Here is a 14,811-nt window from a genome sequence, read left to right on the forward strand (position 1 = left end):
AAGCGAGTTTTTAGAAAAGGATTAGTTAGTTGGTTGTGTCTGTATGTTCATTTTTTAAAAAAATCTCTCTGTGTGCAATCTCTCTTAAAAAACAACAACAAAAAACCAACTATGCTGATGGAGCCAGAAGGGGAGGGTCTCGTGGAGGGGAAAGCCGGCTTTCCCTTGCTTGCTCTGTCAAAAGTTGTCCAGCAGCTTCATGGACAATTTTCTGGGTGCTCAGGCACTTATGAAGGGCAGGAATCTCAGGGAGAGGCTTTTGGGGACCAAGGCCTGATCAATCATGGCCTGCAAAACTACTGTATTTACTCGAATGTAATGTGCCATTGAATCTAATGCACACAGTAATTTTCACAATGTAATTGGGGGGAAAGGGTGCACATTAGTTTTGAGTAAGTACGGTAAATCATGCCACAATCAGCCAGTTGTGTTTTCCACTGTAAAAGCAGGACACTTGGGGATTGAATGAAATAATGTGGACATGCAGGACAGCACTTAAACATGCATACAGCTAATCTCTTCATCCAGTGCCAGACTAGCAGGAATAACAAGATATTCCTCTTTTTTTCCTGCCACCCTGGGAGGCTATCTAGGAGTACCAGGTAGGGGTGGTCAGCATTCCTTCCTCTGATTGCTTAACAACAGTTTATGTTATTGAGCATTCTTGGCAATAGCAGCTTCTCTAATTGTTGCCTCCACATTTTGCTTTCTAGCTTTCTTTATAGAAGTTTGATTGGCTTACCTTTTTTAAAATGGAAGTTAAAAGTTCAAGGACCTTGCTGGATTGGGGGCCTGGTACATGTGTGCCCCCTACATTGCCTGTTGGCAGCCCTTTTAATTTCAGATCTTCACATCACTTTGATAATTTTAGAAAAACAAGTCCCCACAATAATTCATCAACATTTTTGCATAAATTTCTCCTAATAGACATCTCTTTGTATGTCATTTTGCCCAATATACTGCTGCACGCCACTCCGATCTCTGAAAGTAAAAGTAAACAAACAGGTATCAAAAACATAGCACATATCGTTAAATCATTATACACATCACAGGTATACACAAATGGCAAAAAAACCAAGCCCTCAGGGCACGAGACTGGACTCTTGGGCTTTCCTGAGTTGGGAGCCTTTTATGACTGTGTTAACATAACTGATTTGTTCAAGCTAGACAGCAGGTAAGGCTGTGGAGAATTAGCCATGGGGAATCAGGGACATAGCTGTCAACTTTCAGATTTGAAAATAAGGGATCAGCAGCCTCACCTGTCCCAGGGACAGTCTACGGGCTATCTAACAATTAGGGATAGCAGGGGGAAGCAGCGGGAAACGGCGCTGGAATAAGGGAATGTTCTGCAAAAAAATGGAAGTTTGACAGCTATGATCAGGGACAGTTCCATGACAAAAGATCCTGAACAGCTTCCTGTGTGCTGGCATCTTCACACAACAGAGGGAGAAGAGGGAAAGCACTCATTCTCTTTTCTAAGCTCTACACAATTTCACAGTGCATGGACATTCCTTGCACCAGAGGAGTAGTACGTTCCTGCTTTGAGAGAGTCCTATCAATGGGAGAGAAATATTTTGATTGCTTCTGTAATGGTTCTAGGGGTTGCTCGTGCGTAAGTTGCCGCCACTCCTGGCTAGGTTATCTGGTTGAACCCTTTCTGTCTGGACAGCCTCTAGCTTCGTGGCTGTCTCAGTCGCTGGCAGAATCCATCAGTGGGCGTTTCTTGAACTTCTTCCAGCAAAGAAGTTCTTTGACGCCAAGTCTCCTCCTACTCTCCCTGCGCGGAAGTCTTCTGCGCAGGGAGGGTGTGGGCAGCGGAGGACCCGTACTCTCTCCGCTGGTCTCCGGCGAGGAGTCTTGGAGCCTCCTCTCCGATTCCCCCATCTGCCCCCCTTCTCCACTGGTGTTACGCTGATTTCCTTCCCCAGCAGATGGGCTGCCTCTCTCCCTACTGGGACCCTCTCCGGCATCCCTCTGGAGCCTTAGCTCCAATGGCAGTTCCCTGACATCCACTTCCCCCCCAGGACCCCCTCCACCCCCGGCCCGACCTTCTGATCCAACCTCGTCCCTTTCCTCGGCTGACGATGCGGGGAATCCCCTGAAGGAGCTGTCGCCATCCTCTGAGGATTCAAAACCCGCTTCCCACCCGCTCCGATCTCTCCCCGCGGGGTGGGCCTCCCAGTCTGATTCTTCTCCCTCTGACACCTCCCCTCCCTCCTCTTTGGAGGCAGGAAAACCCACAGAGTCCTCTTCGTCGTCTGTGGTTCCAAATTCTTCCTCCCAGAATCTCGCTAGTGGTTTTGGTTTATCTGGGAACAGGCTGTGGAATTCTTCCACTAGAAACCCGTCATTGATCGCCTCAGCGGGGACCCATGTGTTTTCTGACCTGGGTTCTCCTCTAGCTCTAGCTCCGATGGCAGTTCCCTGACAGCTTCCTTTGTTGGTTTGTCTTTGTCTGGCTTGCTTAACTTGCTTAACTTGCTTAACTTGTTCCAATCTTTTTCTTTTTGCATTCTTGTAACCACCATATCAGATGGATCTACTTCACTTAATATTTTGAACTGAACTATAGGGCAGATTCTTTTGCCTTTAATTCCTTTAATTCCTTTCAGCAACTCCTGGCCTAGTTGCTAAACTCCAGGCAGGACAGGTTTTTCTCTTGAGCAAAGCAAATTTGTGCAAGATGTTACAACACTCAACAGCTTTCTTACTTGAAGGAAATGGTAAATTATAGCAATACCACTCCACCCAGTCTCTACTCCACAGACAAACGGAGTTCTTATGGGTTTAAAATTCATTAAAACAGACTTCCAGGCGGCAATGATTGACTGGGCTGCAGATTTTGGATATAATATAGACCTTGCAGATTGGGATAAATTATGGAATAATATGGTTAAAATTTCAGCATGCTATACATTTGGAGAAAATATAATAAAGATGCTTTTTAGGTGGTACCTGATGCCCAGAAAATTGGTAAAGATAAATAAAAGAGGATCTAACCAATGCTGGATATGTATGGATGCAGAAGGCATGTTAATCCACTTGTGGTGGCAGTGCAAAAGCGCAAAAGCGTTTTGGGGGATGATTCATGAAGAACTTATGAAGATGCTCAAATGTTCATTCTCCCCAAAACCAGAAGCATTCCTGCTAGCCCTAATAGGACAGGAACTCCCAAACAAAACTAAAAAAACCTATTCCTCTATGCAGCAGCAGAGGCAAGGATAACATATGCAAAAATGTGGAAAGAAAGAACAATTCTGACAAAAGATCAGTGGATATTGAAACTAATAGAATTTACCGTAGCTGGTTTGACAGCTACAATTTTAAAAAGAGTGGAATAATGATAAATATACAAGCGGGGATAGATTTTTGAACACCAGTTTTTTAAAAGAGTAAAAGGATAGGTACAGGAAAAAAAGAAAATATAAACTAAGGAGTTGCAGCAAAATGAAAGGAGAATCTAGGCTGTCAAGGAAAGATAGGCTGGGAAGTCTTCATATGATAGGATCTGATTAGAGATGTTTCATTGTTGTATTAGATGCCTATTATTGTATTAGATGCTCTATTAGACATTTAGAAGAGGTGATAAGATAAACTAGAAAAACACAGAGAAAGAAATGAATATGTATGTAACTGAAAAATGCAAAAAGAAAAATTAAAAAAGGGGGGGGGGAACCCAGACCTCCAGGACAGATGAAATCCAGACTTTTGTCCTCTGGTCTGCATTCTGTAAAATATCAATGAGACAAGTTAAAACTACTTAACAAAAGGTTGAAACAGTTAGAACTAATTAGAAACTTGAGAGTTGTGGAGCAAACTCAGCTTTCTCCTTTTCACTTGCCAATATGTGTATTAATCCTATCCACTCAATCAATCCACAAGAGCCTGTCTTCATATGTCAGGGAGTCCCTAACACACCAAGGGTTTGAAACCCACCCTTGACCTGGTTTAGCCGGCCAATGAACACCATTTCTGGGGTGTGGCTGCTGTTGCAGGCTGGCAGTTTCAGTAACAACAACCGAACCCCTGAGACAACACCCCAGCCCAAGAGTCTGTTCAGCAGCCTCAGCTTCTGCAGCGGGCATTAGTGCAGGTCCCATTGTCTCAGGCCAGGTGGAAAAAGGACTGCAAGGCAGAGAGCAGGTCTTCCACGACTCACAGCCAAGAAGGTCTCTTGGTTGGGAAAGCATGCGATCCTTCTTAGGTAATCTGCTCCAAAGGCTGCTAATGGATTTAAAGGTTAAAAACAGCACTTTGAATTGGGTACTGAAACAGACAAGCAACCATCAATGACAGTCAAGAATTGGTGTGACATTATTGAGATAGCTAAACCCAGAATAGGTGTTAGATGCTTCACATGACACAGCTCTATATAGGTTTGGAGCTGGAGGGATCTTCTTGTGGTGCGATATAGTGTTTGTGTAACTTTGCTTTGTCTTTTGTCTTTTTCCATGGAGTTTTCTTGGCAGGGATACTTGAGTGGCTTGCCGGTTCCTGCTCCAGGTGGATCACGTTTGGTCAAAACTCTCCACTAGGACCTGTCCATCTTGGGTGGCCCTGCACAGCATAGCTCATACCTTCTCTGAGTTATTCAAGCCCCTTCACCACAGCAAGGCAGTGATCCACAGTTGGACAGTGTTCTCGAAGCTACCCATGGGTTTGACCAAACTGCAGGAGGCAGTGAAAGATAGGAGTGCCTGGAGTGCTCTGGTCCATGGGGTCACGAAGAGCCAGACACGACTAAATGACTAAACAACAACAACTTTGTTTGAAAGAAATAACCAAACTCCTATTTATTTTCATTTAAGACCATGGTTCATGTACTCTTTCTGCTATTTTGTCTCATTTACCTCAGACCCTGCCCCTTATCAACCAAATCTCCTCATGTTGTAATAACTGGCAAGAGGTCAAATATTTGCTTTGACCACAAAATTGAAAGGAAACTTTGAGTGGTCTTTGTTATGAACAGTTTTCTGATTGGAGGAGAGCAGCATCCCGGGCAGTTTAATAACCCCCTTCCCACTCTCTTGTCAGCACTCAAGTCAAGAGCGCTTTTCTCTTTCTGTAAGTCTTGTCTCCTGAGCCTTGCCCAAAAAGGACACAATGCTTCGAGGAAGGACTGTGAGATGCTGCCTTTTGCTGATGCTCTTGACCATCCTGCCAACACGGCCTGCATTGGAAGGTGCGTTACCAAGAATTGGGTGTCATTCCTCCCCCTATTTTTTTCTTCCCCTAATATTCACTGGTGCAAAGCCATAGAAGGCTGGGTTAATTCCCACTGGAAAAGAATATGACAAATTAATGGTGACTTACAGATAGCCTGTTAATTTCAATAGGGCTTCCTATGTGACTGCCTGCCTTTAGATCTGGGCCTCTGTTTTGGTTAAGAAATATTTCTTAGCAGTAGTTAATCAGGCTCAAGACAAATTCCCAAAGCACTCAATGTGCCCTCTTCTTTGGGAACTGCTGTTGCCCGCCAGCTTTTGTCACCCGGGGCTCGTTTGAATATGGGTTACAGCTTTTCAGCAACAATTCATAATTATGGGAACTAATGGCAGCACTCCTAACCTCTTTATCTCAGAGTAAGCTGCACTGAATTTAATAGGACTCAGGGGGAGATTCTAACCATGTTTGCTCAGGGGTTAGTTTAATGACAATGGAAGTTGCATTAGTCACAACTAACTTGTTCCTTTGGTTTCAATGGGCTTTTAGTGTCACTGAAGTAAAGCTCATTGAGTTCACGATTTACTCCAGGTAAGTGAGTACAAGAATGCAGTCTTAGGCACAACTAACCCATACCCTTCAACATTCCTCAAATGAAAACAGGAACATTTCTCAGTCCCCCTAACAATTGACCCCATTCCTCTACCCCCGAGGGAAACCCTCTAATTCCAATGTTATCTTATTTCAATCATTGGAAGATTTACAAAAAGAAAAACACATACCAATTAATAACTTTTAGAAAGGGGCAATGTTAGACGTGGATGCACAAAGCATCTTAAAAATTGAGACTCCTTGCACCCTGCTCCACTCCCCCTTTCATTCCTCCTTGAATGGTCCTGATAGCCAACTCGCTACATGAAGCTGGATTTTAGGGTGGCAGCAGCCTCTCCTCCTGACCCGCTCTCCTGCAACTGCTGCAAACTGCCCAAAGAAAAGGCCAGCAACAGCGGCCACAGAGAGTCCCTGGAGAGGCACCAGAGAGGCACCAGGATGTTCCTGCGGAGCTGCCACTGCCGCCGCCACTACTGCCACTGCTCTGAACAACCTCCAGCTCGTGCTCCTCTCCAAGCTCAGCAGCGGTAGCCCTGACGGGGAATTGGGGACATTCAGGGATCAGATCCCCAGCTAGCATGGCTTTTGTAATTCCAGAACTGTCCCCGAAAAACAGGGACACTTGGAGGTGATGCTAATCTTTTTGTTTGGTTGGAGTACGCGCCTTTTGTGCTGTTTGTTGCAGTAACCGCAAGTAGAATATGACATAAGTTTAGCCAGCTTCATTACACTTCTGGTTTTATTTTGCACTGGAAGGTTTCCTAACAAAGAACGAGGACCCATCCTCACTTCTGTTTGTGCCACGATTTCTAGGCAGAGGTATGTGATTTGTAGGCATGAGTCCAAGTGAGTGGGGTGTGTGTGTGTGGTCCCAGTGCAGGAAACCCATTTGACTTTTGTTTTGATTTAGAGGTAAACAGTGAGTTTTCCCACTAAAGCAACGGGGCAAAATAAAGCCCTGCCTGGACCTGTGTCTACTTATGCCAGGCAATTGCGGAAAAAAACTGGTGTGGATAGGTTAGAATTTATGTGAATGGGTTAAGAATTGATTCAGCTCTCCTAGTTTTTCCTACCTTGCAGCTCAGTGGTTGAAGCACAACAGCAACAAAATGGAAACTTTCCCCTTTCTTTCTTTCAGACACCAACGTGGCCCTCACTGGAGAGGCTTCACAATCCAGCAACATCCACCCGCTAGGAGCAGCTGGAAATGCCATTGACGGGTCCACAGCCAGTGATTTTAACCAGGGATCCTGCACCCACACAGATTCTGAAAGGAATGCTTGGTGGATGGTAGACTTGAAGGCACAGTATCAAGTACTCCGTGTCACCATCACCAATCGGGAAGACTGCTGTGCTCACCGTCTTAATGGGGCTGAAATCCGAGTTGGGAACTCCGCAGAGATAGGAGGCACCACAAATCCTAGGTACTGTATACGGATCGGATGCTTTGTAGCCAGGGAAGGGGAAGCTGAGGCCCCCCAGGTGTTATTGGAGTACCACTCCCATCATCTTGATCCATTGTCTATGTTGGTTCAAGCAGGTGGCAGTTGGAGTCCAACAATATTTGGAGGGCCATGGGTTTCCTATATCTTCCTTTCATGTAGAGAAGTTGTGAGGTATGATTTTCTGTTCTGCCCTGTTTTCGTCACATGCAGTTCATTTTCTGCTGCAGTTCACTGTCTGCCAAAAGCTATGTTTTGCTTTCCACTGTGGCAAAACTTCTGTCATGAAAACACCAGCTCCTAGTGTAATCTTGCAGCTGGCTGCAGAATGCAGTCTGGACAGGGGGGCTGGGCTTTCATGCTGCCATAGGAGAGCCCGCAGCTGCCAGCATCAAGTCCCCCTGATCTTGGATGGCTGGCTGATAAGGAAGGAACGGAGAGCAGGCTGGAACACAGCCAAAGCTCCCTGGAAGCCCAAACAGGCGTGGAAAGTCACAGAGACAGCTTTTTGGAACAGGAAGGGGCTGCAGCTGACTAAGTAAGTCCGAGGTGTAGGCATATAGGAAGGCTCCTAGACAAGTCGAAGGCTCAATCTCTTCTGTCGATGCCGGAAGAACCCCTCAGAAAGGTCAACTCAGTGATGGGGGCTGGAGGTTTGTTAGAGCTGTCCGGAAATAATTGCTTGGGGTTTTTTTTGCAATAAATCCTCCTTTTTAATTACTTACGCTTACTATGTTATCAAGCCGGGAACCTGGACTCCTAACAACTACATAACTTATGTAATTTATATAATTCAGTATGTAAATTATGTAGGTTGCATTGTTCTGTTATGCCACGCCAGCATATCTCTGACAGTAGAGCATGAGACTTTAAATCTCCAGCTCATGACTTCAAGACCCACACTGGACAAAAGATTCCTAATTTGCAGATGTTTGGGCTAGTGACCGTCATAGTCCTCTCCAACTCTACTGTTCTATGTTTTTGCTGAAAAAAATTCTTCCATTATTGTTTAATGCTATTCATTTTTTTTTTAATGATTTCATTTCTTTTCTAGATGTGCTACAATAGGTTCTTTGGGTGCTGGGGAAACAGAAACTTTTTACTGTGAATCATCAAAGGGCCAGTTTGTGACAGTTACCCTACCTGGGAAAGAATACCTCACGCTTTGTGAAGTCCAGGTGTTTGGATGTAAGATAGAGTCCCCTGGTACGTAGAAAAGATATTGTCATCTATTTGTGTACAAAGAGACTGAGGCTGTGGACACACCCTGTATTTAAAGCACATTTAAATGCATGACTTTCCCCCAAGAATCCTGGGATCTTTAGTTTAGGATTGGCTTCTGTGATTCTGGAATGTCCAGTTTAAATGGGGCAGTTGACGGGTATAGTATACAGGCATAAACTCTTACTTTCCATGCTCTGCTGCTACTAAGCCTGCAACTGAAATAACGGTTTCCCCTGATTGCACCCAGGCTCTCCTTCCCTCCCCTTCCTCACTTGTAGGGGATTCACCCACTGCTGAGATTTTGTTTCAGCACCAGATGAATACCGTACCCTCCAACACGTTGAGGCTGAAAACTGGGATGCACATTTTTGGGCTATAGGACCTCGCATATGATTGTGATCTCACATGTTTTTAGGCACCTGCTGAGAACATGGCAAGAGCATTAATTAAGAATTAATTCAGCTCTCTTAGTTTTTCCTGCCTTGCAGTTCAGTGGTTGAAGTACAACAGCAACAAAATGGAAACTTTCCCTTTTCTTTCTTTCAGACACCAATGTGGCCCTCGCTGGAGAAGCTTCACAATCCAGTACCTACAACTCGCTAGGAGCCGCTGGAAATGCCATTGACGGGTCCACAGCCAGTGATTTTACCCAGGGTTCCTGCACCCACACAAATTCTGAAAATAATCCATGGTGGATGGTAGACTTGAAGGCACAGTATCATGTATTCCGTGTCAGCATCACCAATCGGAAAGACTGCTGTGCTCAGCGTCTCAATGGGGCTGAAATCCGAATTGGGGACTCTGCAGAGAGAGGAGGGACCACAAATCCTAGGTACTGTATCCGGATCGAATGCTTTGTAGCCAGGAAAGGGGAAGCTGCGGCCCCTCAGGTGTTATTGGAGTACCACTCCCATCATCTTGAGTTCAAGCAGGTGGGAGGTGGAGTCCAACAATATTTGGAGGGCATGGGTTCCCCATCCTTTCCTTACATATAGAGATGTCATGAGGTACGCTTTTCTGTTCTGCCCTGTTTTCGCCACATGCAGGACTGTTTCCATTCCACAGCAGTTCGCTTTCTGCCAAAAGCTAACTTACTTTGTCTTGCTGTCTGCTGTGGCAAAACTACCTAAGTTATGTAATTTTGTACAGTGGTACCTCAGGTTACATACGCTTCAGGTTACATATGCTTCAGGTTACAGACTCCGCTAACCCAGAAATAGTACCTTGGGTTAAGAACTTTCCTTCAGGATGAGAACAGAAACTGTGCAGCAGCAGAGGGAGGCCCCACTAGTTAAAGTGCTACTTCAGGTTAAGAACAGTTTCAGGTTAAGAACGGACCTCCGGAATGAATTAAGCACTTAACCCGAGGTACCACTGTATGTATATTAGGCAGGTTACATTGTCCTGTTCTGCCATGCCAGCATAGCTCCGACAGTAGTACACGAGACTTTTAATCTCAGGGTCATGGGTTCAAGATTCCTAAATTGCAGGGGGTTGGACTAGATGGCCCTCATGGTCCTTTCAAACTCTGCTGTTCTATGATTCTATGATTTCATTGAAATGGAAATGCAATGCAAATCGGGGAACATGATGTAGTCAATTACATACTGGTTTTGGACTGATCAGCAAATACTGATCATATCCACTGGATCAATTTCTGTTCCTCCAATGGGGTGAATTTGTCAACACTGGCCATTTCCACTTCTATTTTGTCAACAATTTCTGGCATCCCTGCTTTACAGGATTATGGCACAGGGAGGACATTGGAGTGCAAATGTTCCAGACATATCCCTAGCAATTTGATTTCCCAGAACATAGCAAATATTTGCTTTCTTTTCTGACTTTTTCATGTGAGTTCAGGTTACTGAAAAAAATTCTTCCATTACTGTTTAATGCTATTTTTAAAATAATAATAATATATGATTTGGTTCTTTTCTAGATGCGCTACAATAAGTTCTTTGGGTGCTGGGAAAACAGGCAGCTTTAACTGTGAAGCATCAAAAGGGCGGTATGTCACTGTTACCCTACCTAGGAAAGAATACCTCACACTTTGTGAAGTCCAGGTGTTTGGACGGAAGATAGAGTCCCCTGGTACGTAGAAAAGATATTGTCATCTACTTGTGTGCTAAGAGACTGAGGCTGTGGACACACCAACAGAATGGTTGGGGCCCGTTCCGCGGGGGGGGGGGATGCAAGGGGACACCCATTCTCAGGGATCACAGGTAGGAGGAGGAATTGTGCTAAGACCAGACCATGTCATTACCGAGGAGGCAAGTTTAGTCATTGTTTGAAGTCTATCCCTGCCTCCGGGTCTGGTCTAGACCAGAAGGATACTGGAATCAACAAGGGAGACCCACATGACCCACATGCCAGGTGAATGATTCACAAGACGGCTGTCACCCACGACTTGGTCGTGGATGGAGGACTTGACCTGGCATGTGGTTCGATGAAGCAGATGGGCCTGTCCTTGCTGCTGCTTGTCCACCAGGTTTCTCTTACGCACAGCAACCCAGGACATATGGGCGGGTGGGTGCTGCAGTGATATTTAGAAAGTCATAAGCTTACACCAGGCATCCTATTGGGAAGACCCAGTTGTCTGAGTGCATGTTCTAGAAGGTGGGCGATAGGAGCAGTACAGGATTCCTTTTGTGTACTGACCTTCCCGCCACACCAAGGATTCCCTATCCAAGCTGCTTCAGGTCGTGGCAGATGTTCTCCTAGGGACACCTAGTTTGGTTGTCCTAGGGGATTTTAACATCCATGCTGACACGCTCTTACAAGGGGCCCCTCAGAACTTCATGCATAGTATGACCTCCCTGGAGCTGTCCCTGAATAAGTTTGACCCAACTCATAGTCGTGGACATGCCTTAGACCTAGTGTTCATTCACCTTTATGAATGTGGGTGATCTGACACTAAGGAAAAGCGAAACAAAAGAAGTTCCATGGTCAGATCACTTTCTGGTGCAACTGGACTTCTCCACGACCCTTCCCATTTGCAGGGAGGTGGGGCCAATTTGTATGGTCCGTCCCCACCACTTAATGGATCCAAATGGTTTCCAGAGAGTGGTAGGGAATGTTTTATTCCGTGTTGATGGTCTTTCAGCTGATTCCCTGGTGGCCTGCTGGAATGTGGACTTAACCAGGGCTATTGACTGTCTGGCTCTGAAGCGCCCTCTCCGATTGCATGGAGCCTGGACAGCCCCATGGTTTCTCCAGAGTTGAGGGCGATAAAACAATCACTGAAATGGCTAGAGTGCCAGTGGTGGAAATCTCATTTTGAATTAGACCAGACATGGGTTAGAGCTGAACGTTGAGCCTACCAAGTCGCAATAGTGACACCGTAGAGGACCTTTCATCTGCAGAAGACAGCAGCAGGAGACTCTTTCAGGTGGTTTGCAATCTAACGGAACCACCTTTGCCGTTGGGGCCTGGTAAGGACCCCAAGATCTCCTGCAATGATTTTGCAATTTTTTTTGCAGATAAAGTCTGCAAAGTTTGCAGAGTTGGAAGGAGGTAGACTCCACCTTCCACCCTGGGAGCAGGGCTGGGGCAGAAGAGTGCTAGAGTCTTCTCTAGTCAAGTTGTATAGGATCGATTCCAATCTGTTACCTCTGAGGATGCAGACAGGCTGCTCGGACAAGTGAAACTGACCACCTGTCTCCTTGATCCTTGTCCATCCTGGCTCATAAAAGTGAGCCAGGAAGGGCTGGGCGATGGGCTCTGCAGGATGGTGACCTAGTGCTGGACCTTGGCACTCTGAGGTCACCATGCTCACAAGCACCAGAGTGAGAGTCTTTTGGTCTGGTGCTGTGGCATGAGGACTCGCTCCAGAGTGCTGGACCAAAAAGATCCGGCAATCAAACAGAAGCCAGGATTGGCTTCTGTGATTCTGGAATGTCCAGCTTAAATGGGGCAGTTGACGGGTATAGTATACAGGCATAAACTCTTACTTTCCATGCTCTGCTGCTACTAAGACTGCAACTGAAATAACAGTTTCCCCTGATTACACCCAGGCTCTCCTTCCCTCCCCTTCCTCACTTGTAGGGGATTCACCCACTGCTGAGATTTTGTTTCAGCACCAGACAAATACCGTACCCTCCAACATGTTGAGGCTGAAAACTGGGATGCACATTTTTGGGCTCCAGGACCTCACATACTATTGTGATCTCATATGTTTTTAGGCACCTGCTGAGAGCATGGCGAGTGCATTAATTAAGAATTAATTCAGCTCTCTTAGTTTTTTCTGCCTTTCAGTTCAGTGGTTGAAGCACAACAGCAACAAAATGGAAACTTTCCCTTTTCTTTCTTTCAGACACTAATGTGGCCCTCGCCGGAGAAGCTTCACAATCCAGTACCTACAGCTCGCTAGGAGCAGCTGGAAATGCCATTGACGGGTCCACATCCAGTAATTTTAACCAGGGATCCTGCACCCACACAAATTCTGAAAATAATCCATGGTGGATGGTAGACTTGAAGGCACAGTATCATGTATTCCATGTCAGCATCACCAATCGGAAAGACTGCTGTGCTCAGCGTCTCAATGGGGCTGAAATCCGAATTGGGGACTCTGCAGAGAGAGGAGGGACCACAAATCCTAGGTACTGTATCCGGATCAGATGCTTTGTAGCCAGGGAAGGGGAAGCTGCGGCCCCTCAGGTGTTATTGGAGTACCACTCCCATCATCTTGAGTTCAAGCAGGTGGGAGGTGGAGTCCAACAATATTTGGAGGGCATGGGTTCTCCATCCTTTCCTTATATATAGAGATGTCATGAGGTACGCTTTTCTGTTCTGCCCTGTTTTCGCCACATGCAGGACTGTTTCCATTCCACAGCAGTTCGCTTTCTGCCGAAAGCTAACTTATTTTGTCTTGCTGTCTGCTGTGGCAAAACAACCTAAGTTATGTAATTTAGTATGTATATTAGGCAGGTTTAATTGTCCTGTTCTGCCATGCCAGCATAGCTCCGACAGTAGTACACGAGACTTGTAATCTCAGGGTCATGGGTTCAAGATTCCTAAATTGCAGGGGGTTGGACTAGATGACCCTCGTGGTCCTTTCAAACTCTGCTCTTCTATGATTCTGTGATTTCATTGTAATGGAAATGCAATGCAAATCGGGGGACATGATGTACCGGTAGTCAATTACATACTGGTTGTGGACTGATCAGCAAATACTGATCATATCCACTGGATCAATTTCTGTTCCTCTCATGGGGTGAATTTGTCAACACTGGCCATTTCCACTTCTATTTTGTCAACATTTTCTGGCATCCCAGCTTTACAGTATTATGGCACAGGGAGGACAATGGAGTGCAAATGTTCCAGACATATCCTTAGCAATTTGATTTCCCAGAACATAGCAAATATTTGCTTTCTTTTCTGACTTTTCATGTGAGTTCAGGTTACTGAAAAAAATTCTTCCATTACTGTTTAATGCTATTTTTAATAATAATAATAATAATAATAATAATAATAATAATAATAATAATATATGATTTTGTTCTTTTCTAGATGTACTACAATAGGTTCTTTGGGTGCTGGTGAAACAGGCAGTTTTAACTGTGAAGCATCAAAAGGGCGGTATGTGACTGTTACCCTACCTAGGAAAGAATACCTCACGCTTTGTGAAGTCCAGGTGTTTGGATGTAAGATAGAGTCCCCTGGTACGTAGAAAAGATATTGTCATCTATTTGTGTACAAAGAGACTGAGGCTGTGGACACACCCTGTATTTAAAGCACATTTAAATGCATGACTTTCCCCCAAGAATCCTGGGATCTTTAGTTTAGGATTGGCTTCTGTGATTCTGGAATGTCCAGCTTAAATGGGGCAGTTGACGGGTATAGTATACAGGCATAAACTCTTACTTTCCATGCTCTGCTGCTACTAAGCCTGCAACTGAAATATCGGTTTCCCCTGATTACACCCAGGTTCCCCTTCCCTCCCCTTCCTCACTTGTAGGGGATTCACCCACTGCTGAGATTTTCTTCCTCACAATTGTTATGATTCTGCCATGTCAAAGAACCCTGGGAACTGTAGTGTTAAATGAGGGAATCTTTCATTAAAGGATAATTTCCCAGAATTCTTTGGAGGAAGCCATGACAGTTAAATCATGATAGAACCCAGAAGCGAGATTCAACTATTTTGTTTCTTTGTATTTAAATGATAAATCAGGTTAAGTACACAGTATACCATCCATAATTATCATACCTGAAATTGGGACACGCGTTGCTGCTGGGTGAGTGACATGAGCTGTCCCACACTCTCAACCCCCAAAAAGTGTGGTGAGAGCACAGCATTGGCACCCTGGGTTCATTACAGGGCTGTGCCAGAGTGCTGGACCTTTGACACTCTGATGCAATCCTGCTCACGAGC

The 14,811-nt window shown here is 45.2% G+C and overlaps 1 protein-coding gene across 1 annotated transcript in view; it reads left to right on the plus strand.

Moving 5' to 3' along the window:
• LOC310743484 (uncharacterized protein) overlaps nucleotides 1–14,811 on the plus strand; it is a 28,980-nt gene that overhangs the window by 10,652 nt on the left and 3,517 nt on the right. Inside the window, exons 3-9 of the mRNA XM_083573814.1 lie at nucleotides 5,035–5,182; nucleotides 6,914–7,199; nucleotides 8,272–8,423; nucleotides 8,988–9,273; nucleotides 10,381–10,532; nucleotides 12,754–13,039; nucleotides 13,950–14,101. Coding sequence (XP_083429940.1) covers nucleotides 5,104–5,182; nucleotides 6,914–7,199; nucleotides 8,272–8,423; nucleotides 8,988–9,273; nucleotides 10,381–10,532; nucleotides 12,754–13,039; nucleotides 13,950–14,101 — 1,393 coding nt within the window. The 5' untranslated portion in view covers nucleotides 5,035–5,103. The remainder of the gene's footprint in view (nucleotides 1–5,034; nucleotides 5,183–6,913; nucleotides 7,200–8,271; nucleotides 8,424–8,987; nucleotides 9,274–10,380; nucleotides 10,533–12,753; nucleotides 13,040–13,949; nucleotides 14,102–14,811) is intronic.

This window comes from Podarcis filfolensis (genome assembly GCF_964270895.1).
Source record: "Podarcis filfolensis genome assembly, chromosome: 10".
Taxonomy (NCBI): Eukaryota; Metazoa; Chordata; class Lepidosauria; order Squamata; family Lacertidae; genus Podarcis; species Podarcis filfolensis.